General features: G+C 34.8%; 1 protein-coding gene across 3 annotated transcripts in view; it reads right to left on the reverse strand.

The window, feature by feature from the left end:
* LOC306846110 (uncharacterized protein) overlaps nucleotides 1–26,299 on the reverse strand; it is a 51,661-nt gene that overhangs the window by 13,816 nt on the left and 11,546 nt on the right. Inside the window, exons 4-9 of one of the 3 annotated variants that reach the window (XM_079379229.1) lie at nucleotides 21,057–21,356; nucleotides 20,319–20,582; nucleotides 20,004–20,132; nucleotides 14,279–14,316; nucleotides 13,491–13,547; nucleotides 12,055–13,316 (exon numbers count right to left, since the gene is read on the reverse strand). In XM_079379229.1, coding sequence (XP_079235355.1) covers nucleotides 13,155–13,316; nucleotides 13,491–13,547; nucleotides 14,279–14,316; nucleotides 20,004–20,132; nucleotides 20,319–20,582; nucleotides 21,057–21,356 — 950 coding nt within the window. In that variant the 3' untranslated portion in view covers nucleotides 12,055–13,154. Of the gene's footprint in view, nucleotides 1–12,054; nucleotides 13,317–13,490; nucleotides 13,548–14,278; nucleotides 14,317–20,003; nucleotides 20,133–20,318; nucleotides 20,583–21,056; nucleotides 21,357–26,299 lie in introns of those variants that run through there. The other 2 variants (XM_079379230.1, XM_079379228.1) reach the window with 2 other exon arrangements.

A 26,299-nucleotide genomic window follows, 5' to 3' on the forward strand; every position in this document is an offset into this window, starting at 1 on the left:
TACCACCTCATTGGGTCAATAAATCCCTCCCTACACCTATACCCTAACCCTGCCCTTTACTTTATTTTCAAGTTTTTGATTATTTCCTTATTTTTTATTGAAAATAAGCGCCTCTCCAAATGTGATATGAGATTTAGAAAGGGAGAAAAAAAAGTTAGGCAAAAGGTGGGTTCGAACTCGGGTCAATCGTGTAAAAAAAGTATGTGCCTTACAAACTGTGCCATTGAAACTGATGATCAACTAGTGTCTTTTTTCAATGTTGACTGTCCCAATCACACGCTGGTGGGCGGAGTTGGTGTAAATAGCCTTAGCCAACAAGGAGGGCTATTTGCACGTGTTGTGTTGGTCCTTTGTTTAAAGCAGTGCCTGTGTTATCTCTCTTTCTTGGGTGGGGGAAGATCAACCCCCCACCTCTGGTGTTAACCGTAGGGTTCCTTTGTGAAAGATCTTATTGAACATCTGTCTTGATTTAAGCTACATAAATGTAACTGGTTCTTCTTTGAGTTGCAAGTATTCCTTTGTCTTATGGTCACTTGAGGTTAGGTCTGGTGACACTCGCATGATGGCCCTGACTTGTTGATTTGGTGTTCTTCTCTTTTGACTAAAGTTGTTCCTATCATCAGTGTCTGATCGTCTGTGTTCAAATGAAAAATCATGACTGTGAGAGGCAACTTTAGTTTTCATTCAATCCTAAATATTTTTGCATTACAGAAAACAGTTAGACCCCTACACTGGGAGATGATTAGGTGACAGTCTAACACGTCAGTGTAGTTGTATGATGCTATATTTAGCATTGGTTTGCTCTGTTGTCTAAAACATGGCTGCTTACAGAAATCTGACTTCCTGATTTCAGTTCCTTCCTCATGACTGGTCCCCAAAAATTTGTTAAACCTCTTTCAGTTTGTATGTTAAGTCATGATTTATGATTGGCCGTATTACATTTATTTGTTCCCTTGTTTTAATTAAATCAAAAGCAGGGAACAAATGAGTTAGTGTGTAGAAATTCTTAATTTGTGGCCATGATTATCTAAAATGAAGGAAATACGTTTCAAAACAAATTCTTACTTTGTGGGAATTAGTTCTTAATTTATGGATAAATGTATTTTTGTCTGCATGATGTGTGGGTCTCCATAAGCTTCATCAGTGTTTTCTCAGGTAAAGATATCTCCAAGACTAAGCCAAGAATCAACAAAAGCGTAATTTAAATACGATTTTAAATGACTAATTACGATTTTATTAAAATTAGAAAAAGAAATTAGATTAAATGTCGCCATCTAGTGGTGTTCTGTCAAAATGGACTGAAAAGACTTTGGCAACTCTATAAATAATGCTTGCGGTATAAGTCAGGTTTGTACTGGATATGTTTGAATTCAAATGCATATACTTGTTAAATATAACATGAGAGCTGAGGTCAATATTATAGCTTACCTATTTGCTAATTTTCATGTGGAGCCAACTGGGGTTAGCTTTCATACTCTTTTTCACTTCCGTTAATATTGCTCACTTTGGGGTTATTATTTTTTTTTTAGAAGTTATATCTGTGTAACGATATCAAATTCAGAATTCACATAAAAAAATATTTAGACAGTTTGGTTGTGGATGTTTGAATATTAAACCAATGCTAGAGAATACAACAACTTTGGCTGAATATCAGAACAGCATACCTTTTTTTTTAAACATAAAGATATGGCAGAGAATGGTAAGAGTCTGTAATATGATGGAGACTACTGCAAAGTACTACAAACACTACATAAGAAACAAGAAGCAAGAACAGAATGGGGCAAAATGCAATTTAAAAGTCAATATAAAGAATAGCAGTAAAGTAAAGCACAAGAAATACAAAACATGAGGCATGTAACAAAGGAGGGCATTTTGAGATCAAGCCTTGTGACACCTTCCCCACGCATGACAAATAATTTCATTTTCAGTTTCATTTTAAGGGTGAAATGGCGGATGGGTTCTTGTTTGGTTGTTTGTACAGAACTGAATATACTGTATGGTCTATTTCAGGGGGGATTGTGGGTTTTTGGTGTTGTCCTAATGTACAGTAGACTGTGATGGGTCGATTATCTCCTGTTTTCTCTGGCCTTCAGCCTAATGAAATGCACAGGGAAAGTGTTTTTTTTTTTAATCTCTCACTGAAGAAAAAAAATGTCTCTATTTCACTTTGCAGTTTGACTGGCCCATTTTTGCAGAACACTGCCATCTCAAAAAATGTGGGGCAGCTAATGTTTCAAAACCTGCAGGGCCTGAACAATTTTATCTTATTACATCAGTTCAACACAAAAATAATAAAAACAGTCTTTATTAATCATAAGAACACAGTTAAATGTCATACATGGGTTTTTTGTTAGTGTTCCAAGCAATTAACAAAAAAAGTGGCCCAATTTGCCTGATATCACCCTACTGACATTCACTCAGAAAAAGAAACCAAATTCCTGAAACCAAATACAGCAGCAAATTCTGTTCCTGGCATCAAGATGCATATAAGCTAAAAAGAGGAAACTGAGAAAACTGCAAAGTTGTTGAAAATGGTGAGAAAGAGTTTTAGCTCAGCTTGGGTTGTGATAGAAACATGAGCAGTACGGAGTCAGTTGAGACTCCAGAAAAACACTTCCTACTCCTAATCCACAATATATGTGTAAATTTACTATTTCACTAATAAGGCAAAAGTTGACCAGGAATGGGAATATCCTCATAACATTTGATTTAGGTGAAAACTAAAACTTTTCTGGAAACTACACAAGTGATATGGCAATATACAGTATGTAAGGATCTGCACACTGCACACCAAAAAAATTCAAACGGTCATCATTTACTCACCCTCAAGAGTTTTTTTTTCTTTCTTCTGCTGAACACACAAGAAGATATTTTAAAGTGCACCTATTATCTATTTTTGAACATGACCCTTCATGCAGTGTGTAACAGCCAGTGGTGTAGTCTAGTTTTTTTCTCACTCAGACACAACCACCGCCAAAACTCTATGGACCTACAGGCAATTTGCACATTTACATGCTCGTTTTACAACTGTTAAACCTTAGTTCAAAACCTAACAAAAACTCAACAAGACAGCAATTTCAACAATAATTTCATACTGAATTATTCTGAAATATATATATGGGTGTGTGTGTGTGTTTTAGGTCTTTTAGGTCATTGTTTTATAAGTGACGAAGTATGCTTGTTGGGTGATAAACTCTGTCAGTGTTATGGAATAATTTAATTTGATGCATGTTTGTTTTGGACTTTTAGTGCATTTTGGATGTGACATTTACTGTTGTGGCAAGATGAAAGTTGGTTAGGAGAATACTGTGAAGAATTTTGAAGTCGTGGCCTAATGGTTAGAGAGTCGGACTCGTAATCGAAAGGTTGCGGGTTCGAGTCCCCGGCCGGCAGGGATTGTAGGTGGGGGGAGTGAATGTCCAGCGCTCTCTCCACCCTCAATACCACGACTGAGGTGCCCTTGAGCAAGGCACCGAACCCCCAATTGCTCCCCGGGCGCCGCAGCATAAATGGCTGCCCACTGCTCCGGGTGTGTGTTCACGGTGTGTGTGTGTGTGTGTGTGCATTTGTTCACTACTCACTGCTGTGTGTGTGCACTTGGATGGGTTAAACGCAGAGCACCAATTTCGAGTATGGGTCACCATACTTGACAATACGTCACGACTTTTTTTTTTTAAGTGACCTAAAACTGAATCTCAAAAAATTTGAATATCGTGAAAAAGTTGATTTTTTCTTGTAACTTATTTCAAAAAGTGAAACTTTCATATATTTTAGATTCATTGCATGTAAAGTAAAACATTTCAAAAAGTTTTTTATTTTTTTTATTTTGATGATTAGAGCTTACAGCTGATGAAAGTCAAAAATCAGTATCTCAAAATATTAGAATATTTACATTTGAGTTTCAATTAATGACCATCCCTACAGTATAAATTCTGGGTATCTCTTGTTCTTTGAAACCACAATAATGGAGAAGACTGCTGACTCGGCAATGATCCAGAAGACGAACATTGACGCCCTCCACAAAGAGGGTAAGTCACAGAGGGTCATTACTGAAAGGTGTGGCTGTTTACAGAGTGCTGTATCAAAGGATATTAAATGCAAAGATGACTGGAAGGAAGAAATTGGGTAGGAAAAGGTGCACAAGCAACAGAGATGACCGCAAGCTTGAGAATACTGTCAAGCAAAGCTGATTCAAACACTTGGGAGAGCTTCACAAGGAGTAGACTGAAGCTGGAGTCAGTGCATCAAGAGTCACCACGCTCAGACGACTTCAGGAAAAGGGCTACCAAGCCACTTCTGAACCAGGGATAACGTCAGAAGTGTCTTACCTGGGCTGTGGAGAAAAAGAACTGGACTGCTACTCAGTGGTCCAAAGTCCTCTTTTCAGATGAAAGTAAATTTTGCATTTCATTTGGAAATCAAGGTCCCAGAGTCTGGAGGAAGAGTGGAGAGGCGCAGAATCCATGTTGCTTGAAGTCCAGTGTGAAGTTTCCACAGTCTGTGATGATTTGGGCTGCCATGTCATCTGCTGGTGTTAGTCCACTGTGTTTTCTGAAGTCCACAGTCAATGCAGCCATCTACCAGGAAATTTTAGAGCACTTCATGCTTCCTTCTGCTGACAAGCTTTATGGAGATGCTGATTTCATTTTCCAGCAGGACTTGGCACCTGCCCGCACTGCCAACAAAAGCTGGTTCAATGACCATGGTGTTACTGTGCTTGATTGGCCAGCAATGCAGATGACCTGAAGGCCGCTATCAAAGCAACCTGGGCTTCCATTGCACCCGAGCAGTGCCACAGACTGACTGCCTCCATGCCACGCCGCATTGATGCAGTAATTCATGCAAAAGGAGGCCCAACCAAGTATTGAGTGCATAGAAATTAACATACTTTTCCGAAGCCTGACAATTCTGTTTAAATTTTTTTTTTTTTTTTATCAATATTCAAATTTTCTGAGACAATGAATTTTGGGTTTTCATTATCTGTAAGCCATAATCATCAAATTTTCAAGAAATAAAGGCTTGAAATATTTCACTCTGTGTAATGAATCTATATAATGTATGGGTTTTACTTTCTGAAATGAGTGACAAAAAATATTGACCTTTATCACGATATTCTAATTTTTTGAGATGTACCTGTATGTCCGAGGTATGGAAAAATTAAAAAACTATAATATGTTAATGGTCTTTTCAACGAGCCTGTTGTAGCTAAGATGAAGCCTGTGCTAGTCAATTAATGCCTTATAAAATATATAAAATGAAACTTTCATTCCCATATTCATCCGTTCCTTTTTTTTTTTTTTTTTGCCTGTTCTTTCACTAAATTATAATGCTTTTCAGTTCCCCTCATGAGTTTTTTTTAGATCAGGGAACTGAATTCAACAACCACAGCATCACATGACCATTTGTGACAAGTTAGCCTCACATTTTAGTCAATGTAAAAATGTATTTGCTTCCATTTCCAAGTGACATTATTAGTCTTTACAAGTAAATTATTGAGACCGAAGAGAAAAAAAATGCATTGTAAACTCTGTAAGTATGCTAAAAATAACATTATATCTACCCTCATCGTGCTGTTTCTGTTATATGCATAGACTGTAAAAAAAAATTACATGATAGTGCCAATTCTTTTGATATTCTACTCTGTACAGGTCATAACAACCAGAACATAAATGAAACGTGCAAAAATGAACTTTATTTCACAAAATTATACTCACTTATAACTGATATGTTGTATTCAGCAACACACATTTCTTGTTTTCCTATTGTCATTGATCTGTAGAGTCCACTGTCTGTCTTCTGCATGTTCCTCAGTGTTAGAGAGAAGGTTTTAGCATTGAAATCCACTCCGTCCTTAAACTGTGAGGTTTGATTTCTCCAGATTGAGTTAGAAATCTGACTACACTTTCTGATTTATCATTCATCCAGACTAATCTACTAAAGTGTGGTGGCGTTTCATTTTGTATGTCTAGTTTAACAGAGCCCCCCGTCTGTACGAACACATGGTCTCCAGATCCGGATACTGAGGAGAGAAACATGAAGAAATTGAAGTTTTAAAGAATGCATCATGCCTTTGTTTATCAGATTCATATATCTGCTACATAGAACCTTTTAACCACACAGCTCCTTTTGACTTTTACATATATATATTTTTTTATATGATGTATTTATTGTGCACAGTAACTTCACTAGGTGGAGCTGTTATATTAGTTAGACAAATGGCATATTTCATTCCAGAATTGACTCATCCTTTTTGAAAGGTGCTTCTGGTGCAAAATGGCACTAACCATAAAAAGACAATAAAACAACTTCAGAGTTGTGAATATGCCATGTTAACAAACATCATATCAATCCATGGCTGTTTTAATAACAAAACAGTAAACAGCTGCTAGATTTTTCATATTTTGGTGATAACTGATAATATTTACATCAAAAATGTGCAAATATAAATAGTCTACTCCTTCTGCAATGGACATCATGTAACTTCTTTTCTTTCTGTTTATTAAGATTTATTTTGTGGAACAGTTGTACAAAACAAACAGCAGTTGTACAAATTTAAAATCCACCCCTTGGTAGACTCAATAAATAAATAATAAAATAAAATAAATAATAATAAACACATTAATATTAATAGATAAACAAATAACAATAAAATAATTTTTACAAAGATTTTAGAAAAGAAGACAACATTAAAAGCTGAATGCCATGAATTTACAATTTTCACGTTAGATCCATGTATACGAGAAGTAGAGAGTTCCATTGAGATAATGTCCAACAAATACACAGTCCAGGTTCTTCTGTCCATTGTGTGAGGAGGATTCCAACGGTTGACTAGCAATTTTTTTTGCTGCTGTGAGAGCAGCTAACAGTAAAGATCTTTGTTGGACGGACAAGGTGAAGTCACAAAAGTCATTCATGAAAAAATGGCCAAAAAGTCATTCAGTCCAAAAAGGTGAGAGAGAGGGGCACTCCCCCAAAAAATGCAAAAACGTGCCTAAAACTCCTTGGGAACAGAGATTACACTTAGGAGAAGACGACAGATTCATATAAAAACGTTTCATTGGAGTCAAGTAAACCCTATGCAGCAATTTTCAGGATCATCCACTGAACCTTTGTTAATTTCAATAAACTCTTTTTATTTATGAATTGACTGCAAAAGTTTTCATCCTGTAACAAGTTAGGGTTAAATCGCCATCTAGTGGCACGAGATGGCCGAGGGATCAAAGATAATCTGCACAAATTTACATCATGATCTGACAGAGATAAGGAACAGATATCGGCATCACGAACAGCTGAAGATAAAGAAGTAGAAATTAAAATATAGTCAAATCACATTTATGAGTAGCAGAAAAGAAAGTGAAAGACTTAGCAGAAGGGTTTAATAAACGTCAACTATCCACCAACGAGGATGAGGTTACACATTGACAAAGTTTGTCAGAACACAAAGCTTGAGAGTATGATTCCTTTGGTCCTGATCTATCTAGGATATGCAACATTACAGAATTCGTATCTGCACCCAATAAAATATCAAAATGAAAACTTCAAGAGATAAGTTGACAAAACAGAGAAAAAAGTAAGGTCAGGAGTACAAGGGGCATAAACTGAGAGAAATACAATATTCCTATTCTCCACTATTGTTTTTATGTGTTATTCTACCATTTGCATCACAACCTTTCTCTAAAATAGTCATATTTAAAGTCCTCCGGACCATTATTAGGACACCCTTGGTTTTAGTATCCGAAGATGAGTGAGATACCACTTCATAAAACTTATTAAAACATCTGCATATATCCTCCTCTTTCAAATGGGATTCTTGAACTAACACTATATCAATCTTTCTTCTTCGCAAAAAATCGAGAAAACCTGTACATTTGTGAGGGCCATTTAGCCCATTAATATTACAATAGAAACAGAATTACTGCATAATAAGACAAAATACAAATTTGAAAATAAAACCAATTGAGTCTACCATTAAAATTCAGAATTTATAAGAACATGAAATCATAATAATTTTCAATAGGTATGTTACATACAGGGTGATGAATATATATATATATATATATATATATATATATATATATATATATATATATATATATATATATATATATATAAAGTTCAGTGACCAGTGGAGTTCTCAATAAGGAAGCAGCCTTATTGAGAGCTGGGCGGCTCGTCTGTTCCTCTTCCTGAATTCCAGCTTACTTCACTTGCAGTAAGAATAACCGAATGCGTAAAAACGTTCAAAGAATTAGCATGATGCAAATACCTTTGTATATTAATATGGTAAACATTCAGTATCATGGTTACCATCAACCCATTCTCAACTCCCTAGGCGTCAAAAACCAAACCATGATCAAGAGCCTTTAGTTTAGCATCGCTGTGAAGATGCCAAAGGTGCCTCTCGGCGCCGCTATATCGACGAACTCGGACATGCATTGCTTTCAATTGGAAACTTTTAGCGTCAATACACAGATGCGAAGGGCATGAGATATTTATCGCTATGAAATCACTTTCAAGAAGTCTCATTCAGCACACATCGCGATATTTGGCATCAGTGTACAACACGTTGGGTGAGTAGTCCTAAATGCTTGTTATAAAATCAAGGGTGTGTGTCTCAATTAGCTCTCTGATCTTGTGAATCAGTATATCGTGTAGGCTGGACACTGGTAAGGACTCTGGCTCACTACACACAGTGATTACTCAATTTCCAGCAACATGACTATGTACAATGTCAACGTACAACATTGTAGAACGTCACTGCTGGTATTTATCAACACCAGGCTGGACCTATATCTTTTTGATATTATTTTTAATTATCTTTAAACACATTGTTCTGTTACATATCCTTACAACCTCTCAGACAAATACTAATTATGTTAACTAGACATGCTCACGACCTGTCTAGAAATGTGTTGACGTTGAAATATCCTAAAAAATGGCTTGTAGTTATGGAGTTGGCTTGTCTGTTTGATGCTTCATGCTTCAGAATTGTGACAATTTCTTTTAAGGGGACATAGTGAGCATCATTGCTTGCTGGCTTTTGTGGTGCATTGTGAGATTTTTCAGCCTATATTAATGAAAAATAAAAGTAAATCAAAGAAAGCAGAAGTTTAATGTCTTCTTATTCCTGTATTGTGTTGTGCTGATAAGTTTTTTTTTTTTTTTGGTAGCTACAAGCCAGTCCTGCGCAAAGGGGTCGTTGGAGCAGAGGGGCCCTTTCTGAGCCATATGTTCAGTCAGTCGACCGTTACAGCAGTTTTTTATTATTATACAGCTTCCGTTCATGTGATCAGACTCTCCTCGCACAGACAGGGGGTTGTGTCTCCACACATGAAAGGCGCGCTAGTTCCTCTCTTTCACACCTGCGCCAATTTCAGTAAAAGGTGTGAATGTTCCTTCGGGCCTCCTACCAAGAAAACAACCTTCAGACGCTGAAAATCCGGCCCCTTTGCGATGAAAGCAGTGGTAATACAACCTGTGAACATTATATGTGGATTTAAAAGAGTTAATATGTATTTACATCAAACATGCTCTGGTTGTAGAAAACCGATGATTTAAACTAATACACTGTAAAACTATTTACACATGCTAGCTTTCTTTAATCAGACATTTTTCAGTGGCCTAGTACAGACTTTTAAAAAATAACCCTCGAAATGCTTCTGTGGACAGATATGTTTGTTATATGCCAAACCAATGTAATGGGACTAACGTGCTATTTCTTTTTGTCAACGTGATTGAAAACCTTGCGAATACAGTTGAAGCAACTGTACAATGTTTTTGTAATGTATTAATTATCACGGGCTGTAATAAAAAACAAGTAGTCATATCCTAATACTGAGTGAATACATTTGGTTCGAATAGCCTGGTATGGCAAGATGTCTTAAATTTATTTTATTTTTTTTTACATTTAAATTTAAACCACATTATTAGATTACCTTACTTCATGAATACACATAAATGGCAGCTTTATGATTTTTTAAAATCTTTTTTTATGATCTTTTTAATAATATTATAGAATATATATATATATTTTATATTATATATATTATAATTTAATATAATATTTTATATATTTTTCAATAATATGTATGTGGCATTTAGTTTTTTATGTTATTTATTTGATAGTTATGTATACATAATTTTATTTTAAATGGAAGAAAAAACTAAATGGCGCACGTGGTGGTGATGGCGCAGTGGATAAGACACATGCCTTTGGTGTGAGAGACCCGGGTTCGAATCCACTGTGAGACACCAATGTGTCCCTGAGCAAGACACTTAACCCCTAGTTGCTCCAGAGGCGTGCGACCTCTGACATATATAGCAATTGTAAGTCGCTTTGGATAAAAGCGTCAGCTAAATGAATAAATGTAAATAAATAAAGCACTTTCCCTCTGTACATGGCTGTGGGGACGAGCAATTTTGTGGTGCTTGGAATTCTTTATAATGATTAAAAATAAATATTGCCACATTGATGGCTCAAGAAGGTTTAATTGTTCAAATAACACATTGTTTTATTTTTATATATATATATATATATATATATATAAATTGTAACCAAGTGTTTTTCAAGTGTAATATTTCTGTAAAGGCTTGGGACAGAAAAATGGACATTTCCATAGAATGACCCCTATATATTTTAGGCTCCCCTTTGAAGCTCTTGTGCTTTTCTCCTTTTCCATCTCTCCAGTCCCATTCTGCTCACATGTGATTGGAGACGAGTTTTGTTCCCTCTTTTGTTGCAGTTTGCCAATTTTTGTAAAATAACTTCTGTTTTTGCCTTTCAGATAAAAGAGTGATTTCAGTGTAATACGTTGCAGGCTCATTTATTGGTAATAAATAATTGATAATAAATAATATTGATCATAATAAATCATCAAAAAAAACTATTAAATTAAATAATTCAATAAATTAATTTTGGGCTTGTTTTTGAAGCTGTGGTTGCTTATTAGTCTCGCGAAAGTTGGCAACTGTGCCCCCATAGTGGCCGGGAGCGTTGTGTTGTGGCTAAATGTGATTGTGTTGTGAGCTTATGTTTGCTTTTGTAATTGCGTTGTGTTGTGCACTACTGGTTCCAGAATTGTTTTCTATAGTTACAGTTGGGCAAAAAAGTATTTAGTAAGCCACCAATTGTGCAAGTTCTTCCACTTAAAAAGATGAGAGAGGCCTGTAATTTTCATCATAGGCACACTTCAACTATGAGAGACAGAATGGGGGGAAAGAATCCAGGAAATCACATTGTAGGATTTTTAATGAATTAATTGGTAAATTCCTCGGTAAAATAAGTATTTGGTCACCTACTAACAAGCAAGATTTCTGGCTCTCACAGACCTGTAACTTCTTCTTTAAGAGGCTCCTCTGTCCTCCACTCACAGGACGACTGATCCGTGTAAAGGAAAGAATGAATGGGGCCATGTATCGTGAGATTTTGAGTGAAAACCTCCTTCCATCAGCAAGGGCATTGAAGATGAAACATGGCTGGGTCTTTCAGCATGACAATGATCCCAAACACACCGCCCGGGCAACGAAGGAGTGGCTTCGTAAGAAGCATTTCAAGGTCCTGGGGTGGCCTAGCCAGTCTCCAGATCTCAACCCCATAGAACATCTTTGGAGGGAGTTGAAAGTCCGTGTTGCCCAGCGACAGCCCCAAAACATCACTGCTCTAGAGGAGATCTGCATGGAGGAATGGGCCAAAATACCAGCAACAGTGTGTGAAAACCTTGTGAAGACTTACAGAAAACGTTTGGCCTCTGACATTGCCAACAAAGGGTATATAACAAAGTATTGCGATGAAGTTTTGTTATTGACCAAATACTGATTTTCCACCATAATTTGCAAATAAATTCTTTAAAAATCAGACAATGTGATTTTCTGGATTTTTTTTCTTCTCATTTTGTCTCTCATAGTTGTGTACCTATGATGAATATTACAGGCCTCTCTCATCTTTTTAAGTGGGAGAACTTGCACAATTGGTGGCTGACTAAATACTTTTTTGCCCAACTGTAAATCTGGTATGCACTGGTTTCCATTGACAAAAATCACATTTTAAATTCATCTGAGAAGATTTTCATTTAATTGAACATTTTTATTAACATATTTCATATTTAATTAACATAGAACTAGTCTACTGAATTCATGAAAATAAAGCCAAAAACATATACAAACACACACTTTTATGTTGATAACTGTCAAAGAATCAAGTAAATACATTTCCAGTACATTTGTAATATTTCGGCTATTAAAGTGACTAACCAAACTCTCGTTTCACTATCATTTCTCTGTGAATTGGAAATATTTGAAAGAGTTGTTGTGCTGATGACAGGATAATGGCTCGTATCGATTCTGTTCAGTATGAGGAAAGTCCTTCAGTCCTTCACTCAAAAGAATGGCATTGCTTTAGAATGTAAAGTAACCTAAAGACACTTTTATGTGATGTTTAAACCTGGGTATAAATCTGAAATTGAAGATGAACCTGATCCTGATATAATAGCCACTTTTTTGTTGTTGTTGTTTTTGGCCTGTTTTGGTTTTGTGTGCTTTTATACTGTAAATGGAATGTGGATGTGCATTTTAATACTGTTGTCTCAATTTATTAAACCTGTGTATTTTGTTCTTCATTTGTTATCATAGCCTATTTAAATTCCACTGTTTATTCTTTGTCAGTCTTGAAAAAAAACTGGTTCATTTAGATGCCTTCACATTGCATATGCATTGTGACAGATCAATGTTCATCAAGAAAATATGAGTCCCATCTCTATAAACTTCACTTGAGAATGCTGAGAATATCCAGTGTTGAGAGCCAGACTTTGTTTAAAAAGCAGTAGCTTTTTAACTGAAGGAGAAACATATTGCATTAAAATAAGATACAATGACTCCATCTAGTGGTTACATGTTAAAAGGCACTAAAAAGGCTTGGGGTTTGCCTACTGAAACACTGTTGAAAATTGAAGACAGTTCTGTGAGTATTTGATTGCTTTCTGTTCTGTGTGTATGATACTGGATGATCTAGATGTTTGAATCTAATATACTAAACCAGTGCTGAATTTCAGAATAACATACTAGCATTATTTCTACCACATAAAGATATGATTTAGATAGTAAGAGTAGGATGCCATTTTGTAAACAGGCCTTGTGACAACTTCCCCATGTGACAAGTTTTAAGCATCATCAGATGTAATGGCGGGTGATCGTTTGCACACCATTGAATAAATTGTATGGTCTGTTTTAGGGGGGATTGGTGATGTTTGGAATTGTCCTACTGTGTAGTAGGTTGTGTTGGACAGTTTATCTCCAGTTTCCTCTTGTGCCTGGGCCAGAACCTAATTAAATAAATAGAAAAATAATATTTTTAAAAATGCATTCCTGAACAATTATGTTTAGCTTAACAAGTACTAAACTCAACAATTTAATAAAACATTCACAAACGTGCAGTCTTGCCCATACAACAAGCATTTAATAAAATCATAGCCAGTTAATTTTTAGATTATTCTCACCCGGTCTGGAATATCATATGTATTGCAGTCACTGTTGAGTTTCTGCATTTCCTGAGCCTGAATATTTTAAACAAAAAACTTTATTTACATTATAATGTTCCATAAAAAACTATCCGCAAATGTTTGCAAACTCTTTAGAAACAAAAGTCTTTGTACATGCAGCTATAACATAAGAGATCATGATCAAGATGTGCATGCTACATTAAACATCTGCTGCTACATTGTTTTAACAACTACCGTATAATTTTATCAACTATTTTCATTGTGAAACTGCATGACATGAATATTATATGACTCTTATCACATAAACAGTTCGTTCATCTTTGCTGGTGCCAAAAAGTAAATTTTAATCAATTTCAAATGACTGTTTTTAGTTGCAGAAAATTCATTCAGGATTGGGCATATCATTGTTTTCTTGAGAAGGTCTAATTATAAAATAATAGTCTTTCCTATTTATAACGGAAATGTGTCAAAATGCTTTCTACTATGCAAAGTTAGTTAAATAGTTATGGTGATGTGTTTGCTATACAATTTTAACATCAAATACAACAAGCTGATATATGTTCTGAAAAGGCTGGGAACCACTGATTTATATAGATGGAAGCATTATGTGACTTAAACCAGAACAACAAGACAAACAAATACCCAAATATTGCAAGAATGGATGTACATTAAACATTTTTTTTTTTTATGTCTAACATGATTAAAAAGAACTAGACAGCATAACGGCAAGTCTGATGACAGCGAGATAATGAACAATTAATGATTAACTATAATTTGAAGCTTACCTCAACTTGAGTACCTTCTACTACCACCTTCTGGGTACCTATGAGGTTTAGAATGTACAGTTACTTATCAAATTAAAAAAAAGAGTATATTAATTTATTCATCTAAAAAGCCGAATGGTATTTTAGCTAATTAAATTTAGTGCTCAGTTTAGTAAGAACAGAAGATATGTTCTATTAGCATGCATTGATTTTATCTTCTCAAGAAGCGCACAAATAGACAAAGAGTCCCTCAAACGAGTGAGTGGTTTAAAGAGAGAATAATCAAGAGCAGGTCTGAAAATCATTACTGTAGGGATAAATAGTTGGATGTTCCTTTCCCCTTTATAGTGTACTGTAATATTGAGACAAAAGATGGAGGGGCTGCGCCACAAAGAAGAACAATGACTTTGTAACTTATCTAATTTTGTTATTTTGTGTTTGTTCCACAAGTACAAAGTCCCCAGGGTGTGATGGACTTACAGCTGAGCTGTACAAATTATTTGCTGATGAACTTACTCCCTTTTTAACTTTTTAGAGAAAGTATTGAAAAAGAGGCTTTACCTCCTACATTGATGCAAGGTATCATAACTTTAATTCCTAAACCTAAGAAAGATCTTACCAGTTTAGACAACTGGCGACCCATCACAATCCTTAACAATGAGTATCAAATTTTCGCCATAATATTTGCTAAAAGACTTAAAGATTGTTTGGATACTGTTATAGATGAGACGCAGTCTGGATTTATGAGGGACCGATATATAATGAATAATATTAGATTAGTTTTAGACTTATAGTGATTTGCTGGAACATAATAGTTTTATTCTTTTCCTGGATTCTTATAAAGATTTTGATTCAGTTGAACATCAGTGGAAAATATTGGTTTTGGTGAATATTTTGGTAAGAACTCTATATTACAACCTGTAGTAGCACAATTAAATTAAAATATGGTACTAGATTTGACTTGTCACGTGGTATTAGGCAAGGGTGTCCATTATCCCCTTATTTATTTTTACTAGTTTCCCAGATATTCGCTTCTTATATTTCTAATAGTGGTCTTCATGGTATCTCTATTGCTGGCAAACAGCTGGCTGATGATACCACTCTTTTTTTGCAAGATGCTAATGAAGTTCCTTTAGCATTAAAGTATATCCAGCAGTTCTCCAAAGCATCAGGCCTGTTCTCGAACCTCTCAAAGTGTGAACTGATGCCCATCAAAGAATGTAATTTGTCAAAAATTCGTAATATTCAAATCAAAGATCAAGTATCTTATTTAGGTGTTATTATAAGAAAAAATTAATTAGAAAGAAGGTCCTTAAATTTGAATCCATTAATTGAGAGTACTCAGAAAAAACTGAATATGTGACTCCAGAGTGATCTCTCATTGTAGGCAAGAATCTTACTAGCCAAAGCTGAAGGTTTGTCAAGGTTAACATATGCTGCTCTCTCTTTGACTGTTGACACTGCCATTCTTAAAAAAAATTGATACAATGCTTCTCAACTTTGTTTGGAAGAATAAAACTCATTTTATTAGAAAATCTGTGCTTATGAACACCATTGAGAAAGGGGGTTTAAACTTTCTTGATTTCACCACTTTAAACAACACCTTTAAAATAAATTGGATAAAAAAATGTATCAGTAAGCCCTTATCTCTATGGAATCTGATCCCTAATGTTGTTTTTTCCAAACTATGTGGTTTAAATTTCTTATTAATCTGTAACTATAACATCATGAAAATCCGTCAAATTGTCTCTTTTTCATAGGCAAATGTTGTTGGCTTGGTCCCTCATTTTTAAACACAATTTTACACCTCATTCGTATCTAATCTGGAATAACAAGAATCTACTGTATAAACACAAATCTCTCTTTTTTAAAAAAAAAATTGGTTTAAAAATTGTATTATTTTTGTGTCTCAACTTTCAAAATGGTTCAATCTGTAATTACTGACGCAGTGCCACATGGGGTTCTCATGCTTTTTAGAGGTCTTTCTTTTCCAATCTCATGTCACTCAGTGGATCTTTGTAAAACATTGGTTGGAAAACAGTACAGAAACAAATAGAGTTTTTTTTCAGTTGGAGTCTATTTCTGTGCCTTATGTAATCTCTTATTGGAATGGTTTAGTAAGTGATATTCCCTGGAAGAAAATTGGGTCATTACCTCACAAATATTGAATTACTAACAAAATGAGAGAAATTGAATTTAAGTTGATTCATAGAGTTTACCCGGATATGTGCTCTCTTCTATTAATACCAACTGTTCTTTCTGTTTAGAGAACAATGAAACTTCTTTACATTTATTATAGAACAAAGATGCAAATTAAAGATGTTTTGGGTTTTTAGATTTGTAGGTATTCAAGTACAGAAACTAAATAAAATGTAAAATAACATTGCATATTCTTCACTGTATAAATGGAATAGGCAGGCTATAGATTAGTCATAATTTATTCAGTCAAGAGCAGTGAGTTCGAGGACAGTGGTGTCACGGTTCGGTAGGAAACTAAATACAAAAGCTCCTGCATTAAAAATATTTTAGACTTTGGAAGGCCTTTTGACTTTTGCCGTTTATCCAAGATGATTTTGGAAGCTTTTTTAACAATCGTTTCTTATTTATTTGGTTCCACCAAATACATTTGTTAATAATATTTGCTGATTTTCAGTGTTTTATATTTAAACTTTGTGTAAGTTATTTTATATTAGGCCTGATAGCATGGTGTTTGTATTCCCTTTGTTAATATATTACACATTCTATGTTAAACATTATGTGTAAACATTCTATGTTTAATATAGCCTAAGTTGGTTTGTTGGACTGTTTTGTTGTTGTCAATTCGAACTGCCACTAATTTGAAAGTGAAAGTAAAATGCGCACATTCATTTAAAGTGAATGAAAGCGAGGAAAATAGGGAGAAAACTAACAAACTTTTGGGGCTGGCTTACGTGGCACATCAGCTTATAAATGAAAGAGTAAACACATCAAATTTGGTTAAACTATTAAAAGTGTTGTTTACTTCCGTGACAGCGGGCTTCATGCCATCTTGTTGTTCTTTTGTGCATGTGGGTCAGTTCAAGAATGTCATTCATTCACAATGAAATTTGGTCACATAAAAAAAAAAAATGGCAAACTGGCAAGATGTATCTGTCCTTTAAAGTGCTAGAAGACGCGCTCAAATAAATAAATAACCAAAGTCGTAATTTGGGGCCCCCTAGTGGCCTGGGCCCATATGCCTGGCATACTCTGCATCCCCCCTAACGGCGACCCTGCTTCCAGCGCATACGTTTTAAATCTAGCGAAAACGCAAATTAGGTCAAAATAAATAAATACTAGAATTACCCTTTAAATATGACTGAAGTGCAAACAAACTTACAAAGAACATTAAAAGTAGTCTTCCGCTCTGATTGATGCTGCGTGCATGTGCACGAGAGATGGCGGTAAAGACGCGTATCGCAGTCTGGATGCTTACAATTAACTCCTCAGCGGAAAAGTTGGGATCAGTTGTCTGTACAATGGATGACATCAGTCTTATGTTCGGTTAAACTGAAACAAGACAAACAGTGTAACTTACGATCTTATCATGGTTTGTGCTAAGATGTCTGGGGAGGTTTTTGGTGGACATTTCACTTGCATTGCTGGGTCAGCCTATACGTCTACGCAAATATTCATATTTATTTGTACAGCGCTTTTCCCAATACATATCGTTTCACTGCAGCTTTACAGAACATGCATATTTATTACAACGCTAAATGAATGCTAGTAAGCTAATCACTTCATGCCATTATTACTGATTTCATTCGTTTTATAATGTGTGCTTAGTTTGGTCAAGTTTGTTGCTGTGGAACAGTGCTAGAAAGCATTTGAATGCTCTGTCTGAGCCATCATATGTTCACAAATAAACAAGATGAATGCAATTCAATGCTGGCTACCGTGTTTTGCATAAACCTTTATTAGTTATTTTTTATTTTTTACATGCAGATTAATAAATGCACACACAATACATAAAGTATATATTTTGGTTTGTATGTTTTTTTATACACATTTACTGTAAACACACATACAGGTAAAAAGTGTGGGCACTATTACTATTATTTAATGTTTTTGAAATAAGTCTCCAATGCTCATAAAGCCTGCATTTAATTTATCAAAAATATAGACAAAAACAGTAATATTTTGAAATATTACAATTTCAAATAATGGTTTTATATTTTAATATGCTTTAAAATATAATTTATTTCTGTGATCAAATCTGAATTTTCAACTTTATTACTCCAGTCTAAAGACGTCACTTCTTTATACCGCTGAATGTCCGTTGAAATGGTCTATACTACAGCGAGAATAAAAGTTATGCCTTCTTTCTTTGCGGAAACATTTGGGGGGTGTTATGCAAATCTTCCCACACAGTGATGTAGACATGTGGGGGTGTGTTTAAATGAGGCATTTTAGGAAGGCGTGGATGAGACTTAACTTTTATAAAGAATATCTCATTGGGTTTGAGACTTTAGTCTTTGCGACTTTTCGGATCTTATATATGCACTAACAGCTTGTAACACTCCATAGACAAAGGAAAACATGAAATCTCGTTATATGACCCCTTTAATAAACAGCCAACATGCTAGAAATAAGTATGTTAATAAGCAACTAGTTAATAGTGAGAATTGGTCCCTAAACTATTTATTCTACATTTTGCATACTATTCAGGGATCCCATTTACGTCAGTCACTATGAAGTAACGTCGAACGTAACTGACTGAAAGAGAACTTTGTGTTCTCTCACAAAGCATTTGGGTTCCTCCAAGAAACATTACATTCTTACAATAAATGTGCATTCTCTCGCAAAAGTATGGCGTTCCCTCAAGAACATTTTCATTCTCTTGAAAAATAATTGTGTTCCCCACCGACACTTTATATTCCCTAATAATGGATATAACAGTTAATAATAAAGATATGGCTTTCCATCACAAAAGATTTGTGAGCAAATGCTGAGTTTCTCGGGGGAATGCAATAGTTTTGTGAGAGAATGCAAAGGAATTTAAATATAATTTTTTTTGACCGTCACCATGTATACCTTTAGAGGCTCTGTGAAAAGAAAGTAGCATGAAATAGGAATAATTCTATAAGATCCATTTCATATGTGCATTTTTGCATCATATCTTCTAAACTGAGTTTCTTTTATATTATGCTGTGGAACTTCTGTGTAAATAATGTGTAGTCTAAACCATTTCAGTTATAAATGAAAATAATGAGTGCATTAGTCCTGAGTAGTAAGCCGTTGTATTGCATTTGTTCTTGAATGTTCTTCAATTATTTTTTTTATTTTTTTTGGCATCAGCAAAGAACGAATATGTTTGTGTCCTCCTCATCATCTGCAAAACATTGTGATATTTAAACCTGAACAGGTTGTGTTGTGTTGAGGTGAATACTGGATCTAAAAATTAAGGCCTAACCTGGAAAAGCTAGAATGTAATGTAAGATTAACAGTGATTCTTATGGATATTTTCTGGCTCATTACTTATTTGGGATATTTAAATGATGCAATCCAATAGAGAAAATAACTAGTAAAGGTGTGAGCCCTGCAAGGTGATTTGTAACACATAGTATGGACTTAAAAATAGTTAAAATAGTTTACACAATTTCAGTTAACTTTTAAAATATTCACTTTAGTACAAAAGTAGGCCTACTAAATGTATAAAACCGAATTATTCAACTAACAGTTTTTAAAGTTTATCATAGACAGTGTATGTGAGGCAACATGGACATACCTTTTTTATACTTGAGGTAGAGAAGTACTAATACCAAAATGAATGCCACCAGAGCACCAACACATACACCTACACCTGCACGCCACGGGAGAGATGACTCTGACGGCTTCCTCTCCTCTGGGGTTTCCTCTGGAAAATGAGATGTATATCATTAAAAACCACAGTTGTCAATTCAGCTATTGTGAGGTCACCCTACAGTTCGGGAGTTAGACTAGATTTAGTAAACCAAAATAAGCTATTTGTTTTGAGACATGACTATTAATTTGTATTCTTATGTGCTTGATTGTGTGTATGTATGTGTGTTTAGACAGATACCCTTATAAAGACAGAGTTCTTCAATGTTTATTCTGTCTTGTTTCCAGCTGACAGGGTTGCTATGGTTACAGATGATGGATTTCTCACTGCAGTCCAGGGTGAGAGTGTGGATCTCATGTGATGTCACTTCCTCTGGAGAGCATGTGTTGTTCTGATAGGTGGAGTTAATCATGAGCTCATGAGATCTGCATGTGAAGTTCACAGTACAGGAGTCACTGCGGGACCCGTTTGAGTTCACAGTTAGGACAGGAGCCTCCACAGCGTCTGAAACACACGTTGAAAATATCCCACAAAGTTACAGAGATCAGAGACCCTCATATTATGGTTGTCAATACCAATAGCTGTTTACATATAACCTTCAGTTCTAGAAGGTTCTTGTTAAATTTAGAAATTATGGTAAAACCAATTTTTTGTTCAAAATTAATTTTATATGTCTATGCATTTTATCCTTTTTAAAGGTGCTTTTTGGTGTTAACTGAACAACTTTCTTTTTTACAAACAGGTAAATGCTAGACTATAACCAATACTATTTATTTAACCATATTTCTTTGCATCATATGTGTGTAATTCATGATTATTATAAGAGTATCCAAAATTTGCACATTTCATAAAGTGGTAAACATTGTATAACATTATTTATTTTAAGAGGCATAGCATTCAAGCACTGCATATAGCATTTCACAGAAATTGAACAAATGAGTCTGAACGCACCAAGCAACATTTTTAAATCATACTCACCTATAACAGATACTTTGTATTCAGCAAAGTATTTATTATTATCTTCTACTCCTTTTGCTGTGTAGAGACCACTGTCTGTCTTCATCATGTTCTTCAGTGTTAGAGAGAAGGTTTCATTATTGAACTGTACTCTCTCTTTATAAGAAGTCTCAGGTAGGATTTGTTTTGCTCCAGTTATAAATGTAACTATTGTTGCTGATTTGTCTTTCACCCATGTTAAGATAAGAGTCTTTGGTAGTTCCTGTGTCTGTATATCCAGTTGAACAGAAGCTCCCGTCTGCACAAACACATCACTGAACCCTGAGGAGAGACAATAACCTTTTCTGTTTTTTATTTCCCTTCACATAAATAAATTACTATTTTCCATTTTCTTAGAGTACAAATAACTTTTTGTTTGCTGGTTTTATTGTATTTGTTATACTTAATAAATAATTAATAAATAATAATAACTCATATTTTGCTTTTTATTTATTTATTTTTTAATTACACAAAGATAAATTTAAAAATACTAATAGCATTAGTTTTTCTGTCATTGCTTTTTGCTTCGCTTTCTTTTAAAAACCTTTCATTTAAAACGTTTAAAAACCTTTCTAAACATTTAAAACGGTTCCAGTTCAGAAGTAGATATTAGTATGCAATATTGTGATGCACTTTGTTCCTGTGTGTTTTAGCATTGATCTAATTTGAAAATGGAGCATCCTAGACATGCTTTTGAAAGTGGAAAGATAGTCTGGTGCTGTGAAAGTACTTGTCAGCGGGGTCACTGAAAAGAGGGGATAACTGAACTTCATGGCCCAATCGTGAGGAAAGCCCAGTGTGGGATGGGAGAGGGTCAGAGGAGGTATTTACTTTTACAATCTTGCATATTTATAGAATCTTTATATTACATGCACAGAATATTTACTCGCTACTGGTGTCCTGCAGCAAAAGATGTTGACAGTTGCATTTTAGATCATACAAGGAGTGTTTAATTTTAGTACGACCTGGACCAGTGAGCAGTGGGATACTTTGCTAATATGTTTTTTATATTTTATTTTATTTCCAGACTCTAGGTCCATTAGCAAAAGACAGACAATACAAACCAAAACAGTACACATTAAAAAAGACAGTTATGCCAATACTAGAGGACTGATATCGCACTTCAGTAAGCCTAAGATTTGGCAACAACATTATAATATTATTATGTGAATTGTCCAGCCGACAAATAAATGTATACACCAGAAGAATGGCATGAGAACTTTATGTCTGTCTCTCATTATCCGGTAATCAGGTTTTCCTAGTTTAAAAAAAAACTGTAATTATCTGAAAAAATACATGCATATATCTGAGTAGAATACAGGTGGCCATGTTGTTTTTAAATGCTGCCTGTGAGCTAAAGAACCCATCGTATTATAATATGAATTATTAAAAAGTAATTTCTTGGGCTCCCATGGTAGCCTTTGGTTTGGTAGTGCTGATAATCTAAGGTTTGCTATAAGACGGCTGTCAGTTTACTGGAAAATCTTAAAAAGCACATTCATTTTACATTCAAAATTAAAACATTTACTCTGCCTGTAATAGAGAATAAAATAAGGCCAAAATTCAAAGGAAATGAAAAACTGTGCTGTCATCATCACAATGTCTATGAGACTCCTCTCAGTGCCCTAGCAAAAGTACTATTATTAGCCCAAATATTAGCCCCGGCATCTTTCTAACATACACTAGTGCTATGTTTCGGTGATTATTTTGATGATAAAGCAAAAAATTGAATATGAGTAATTATGAAGAAAGTTTTAAGATTTTAAAGTTTTAGTCAGTTCAGAATAACTCAATTTCAGAATAACCTAAAACCAAGAATCAAATTAAGTTTTGTTCAGAATTGTTTCAACAAATGAATAAGAACAGAAGTTTAAATGATTTTATACAAATCACACTCTATTGAGAACATGCCAACAAAAGCTCAGTGATATCTGACCCATGCCTTTAGTGGTCCTCACTGTCACAATAACCATTAATAATCATTCAACTGTATAATAAACAGTTTGTTTTTTTTACCTGTTTTGAAGGTCAGAAGAAAAATAAGTAATAATAGTGGATGATTTACTGACATTATCTTAAATTAAAAAGATTACAAACAGAAAAAGAAACAGAACTCAAAATGACTGCCGCCACATTGACTTCCTCGTAGATGATGAAGCTCAGTTCCACACTGATGAGTAAAGAAAAAAAAAAAAAGTTCCTGCTGAGCTTCTGGGTTTTAATCAGAAATAAAACAAGAGAGCAATACACCCAAAATGACAAAATTATGGAAACTCAAGTTAAGTGTAGAAACACATTTCAATAAACTCATTATTTCATTATTAATGTGTGGGTGTTTGCATGTACTGTACCACATCAATCACTCAAAATGTGTTTAATGAACTTTTACAACTTTTAAAGAAAGACAGTTTTGCATGCAACAACTTCACACTTTAACTTTGCACTACATCCTTCCTTTCTCACAGCAACAGCGCTGGAATAAACCACTTCTGAATTCAGGAAAATACACTTTCTGACACTTGTTACACTCTGCACATTTTGACTCTGACATCAAGGTGCATATAGAACCTCAAATTACAAAAGAATACAAAGAGGAAACTCTGTTGCTTGGAAACAGTGAGGTGTCACAAGAATCAGATTTAGCTTAGCTTAGTCTGTGGAGGAAACATTAGCATTAAAAAAGAACCAAACTTTCCGGCGCTCAGTCGGTTGAGACACTTCCTACTCAGCAGTGTGTGTGAGTTTACTACTTCACTAATGAAACAAAAGTTGATCAGAATGAATGAAGGATGAGAAATGGGAATATCCTCATAACATTATTTAGATGAAAACAAAAACAGAAACTAAACACGTGCATGTTATCGCCATATACAGTATGTAAAGATCTGCATACTTAAACCCCCAAAAATAACAATGTCAGACCAAATGACATCTACAAACAAAAGATTCTTGATCTTTTATCAGAACTAACTTTTTTTGGGGGCCTTTTTTTTTTTTACTTTTAATAAGTGGTTATTTTGGTGGGTTGGATGTCAGTCAGTTGTCCTCACTTCCGTTAATGTTTTCACAACCACAAGCGCAACAACATTTGTTTTATATTTTGAACAGTATATTTACATTAATGCACTTGGCAGATGTTTTTATCCAAAGCAGCTTACTTTGCATTGAAGGTACTGTATACAGTTTATCAGATTATTCATTCCCTTGAAATATAATTAAAAGCGTGGTAGTGCTATCTTTCTTTTAAATAAATGGCACTTAGATTTTATGCTATCTAATGCAATGAATGCAATTAAGACATCAAGGACCAAACTGATTAAACAGGGGAAATCAGTGTCAGACCGTAACCCCATAAACGTACAGAGGGGAGTGGAATCTGTGGGTCCTGACCATAAATTTAGGTGAGAAAGAGGTCAAATATCTCTGCGTAATCCAGCCTGAGCTGGCGCTCTAATGTTGCCTGGTGGGCTCTAACTACACAAGTAGATGTAATCTTAGAATGCATACTTTAATATAACATTGATTGTGTTTGAATATTGATTTAGAATGTTATGAATTTAGAATAATTCCAGACAGAAAAACAAAGCCACTTAGATTCTCAGAATCAACTTGTAGAAACAGAAACAGACCACTGACAACAAACCTTATCAATAGGCCAAAGAGATACAGAGATGCTTTTCTTGCTTGCAGTATTTCTAGATATGAAAGATAAGACAAAAAACTGTCTGTCAACAGTGTTTACGCCTTTTCAGTCCAATGTTTACTTACTTTCGTTTATTTCCTGTTTCTTCATCTGAGAGTGTATTTACAGGTCAGAGCGGATACAGTATGTACTTAGATTAGTGCAGAGTTCATTAACCTTCTTTGTGTCAGTCTTCCAGCTCACTGGGTTGCTGTAGTTACACATGATGGAGTCACCACTGCAGTTCAGTCTTAGAGTGTAGTTATCAGAGGATGTTAATTCTTCTCGAGAACAGCTGCTACTGTTATAGATGAAGCTGACGAATGTTACCTCCATTACATGTAAAGTTACAGGCAAACAAACAATGATTCTGTGCATGTAACAATGAAGGAAGTTAAATATGTGTAAGAAGTAATGTGACTTCAGCCTCATAAGCACAGAAGAATCTCTGTATCATCTCCTCTTAGCTTTAGAGCCAGTTCAAATGAAAAATCATGTGAAATATGGCAGACATAGTGTAGTTGTATGATGCTATATTTAGCATTGGTTTGCTCTGTTGTCTAAAACATGGCTGCTTACAGAAATCTGACTTCCTGATTTTAGTTCCTGACTCATGACTGGTCCCAAAAAAGTTGTTATACCTTATTATTTATGATTTGTCATATTATATTTATTTGTTCCCTTGTTTTAATTAAATCAAAAGTCGTGGCCTAATGGTCAGAAAGTCTCTGTCAGCTTCATCAGTGTTTTCTCAGGTAAAGATATTTCCAAGACTAAGCCAAGAATCAACATAAGCATAATTTAAATATAATTTAAAATAAATAAATAAATGTTTCACTGGACTAGAAACATATAGTCAGATAAAATTCATATAAGATTAAATGTCGCCATCTAGTGGTTTTCAGTCAAAATGGACTAATTAGGCAACTCTATAAATAATGCTTGCGCTATAAGTCAGGTTTGTACTGGATATGTTTGAATTCAAATGCATATACTTGTTAAATATAACATGAGAGGTGAGGTCAATATTATATTTTCATTTGAAAATTTTCTTGTGGAGCCGACCGGGGTTAGTTGTCCAACTCTTTTTCACTTTAGTTAATATTGCTCACTTTGGGGTTATTTGTTTTAGAAGTTATATTTTCTGTGTAACAATATCAAATTCAGAATTCACACAAAATTATTAAGACAGTTTGGTTGTGGATGTTTGAATATATATTAAACCAATGCAAGAGAATACAACAACTTTGGCTGAATATCAGAACAGCATACCTTTTTTTAAACATAAAGATATGGCAGAGAATGGTAAGAGTCTGTAATATGATGGAGACTACTGCAAAGTACTACAAACACTACATAAGGAGCAAGAAGCAAGAACAGAATGGGGCAAAATGCAATTTAAAAGTCAATATAAAGAATAGCAGTAAAGTAGAGCACAAGAAATACAAAACATGAGGCATGTAACAAAGGAGGGCATTTTGAGATCAAGCCTTGTGACACCTTCCCCACGCATGACAAATAGTTTAATTTTCAGTTTCATTTT

Source organism: Barbus barbus (assembly GCF_936440315.1).
Source record: "Barbus barbus genome assembly, chromosome: 26".
Taxonomy (NCBI): domain Eukaryota; kingdom Metazoa; phylum Chordata; class Actinopteri; order Cypriniformes; family Cyprinidae; genus Barbus; species Barbus barbus.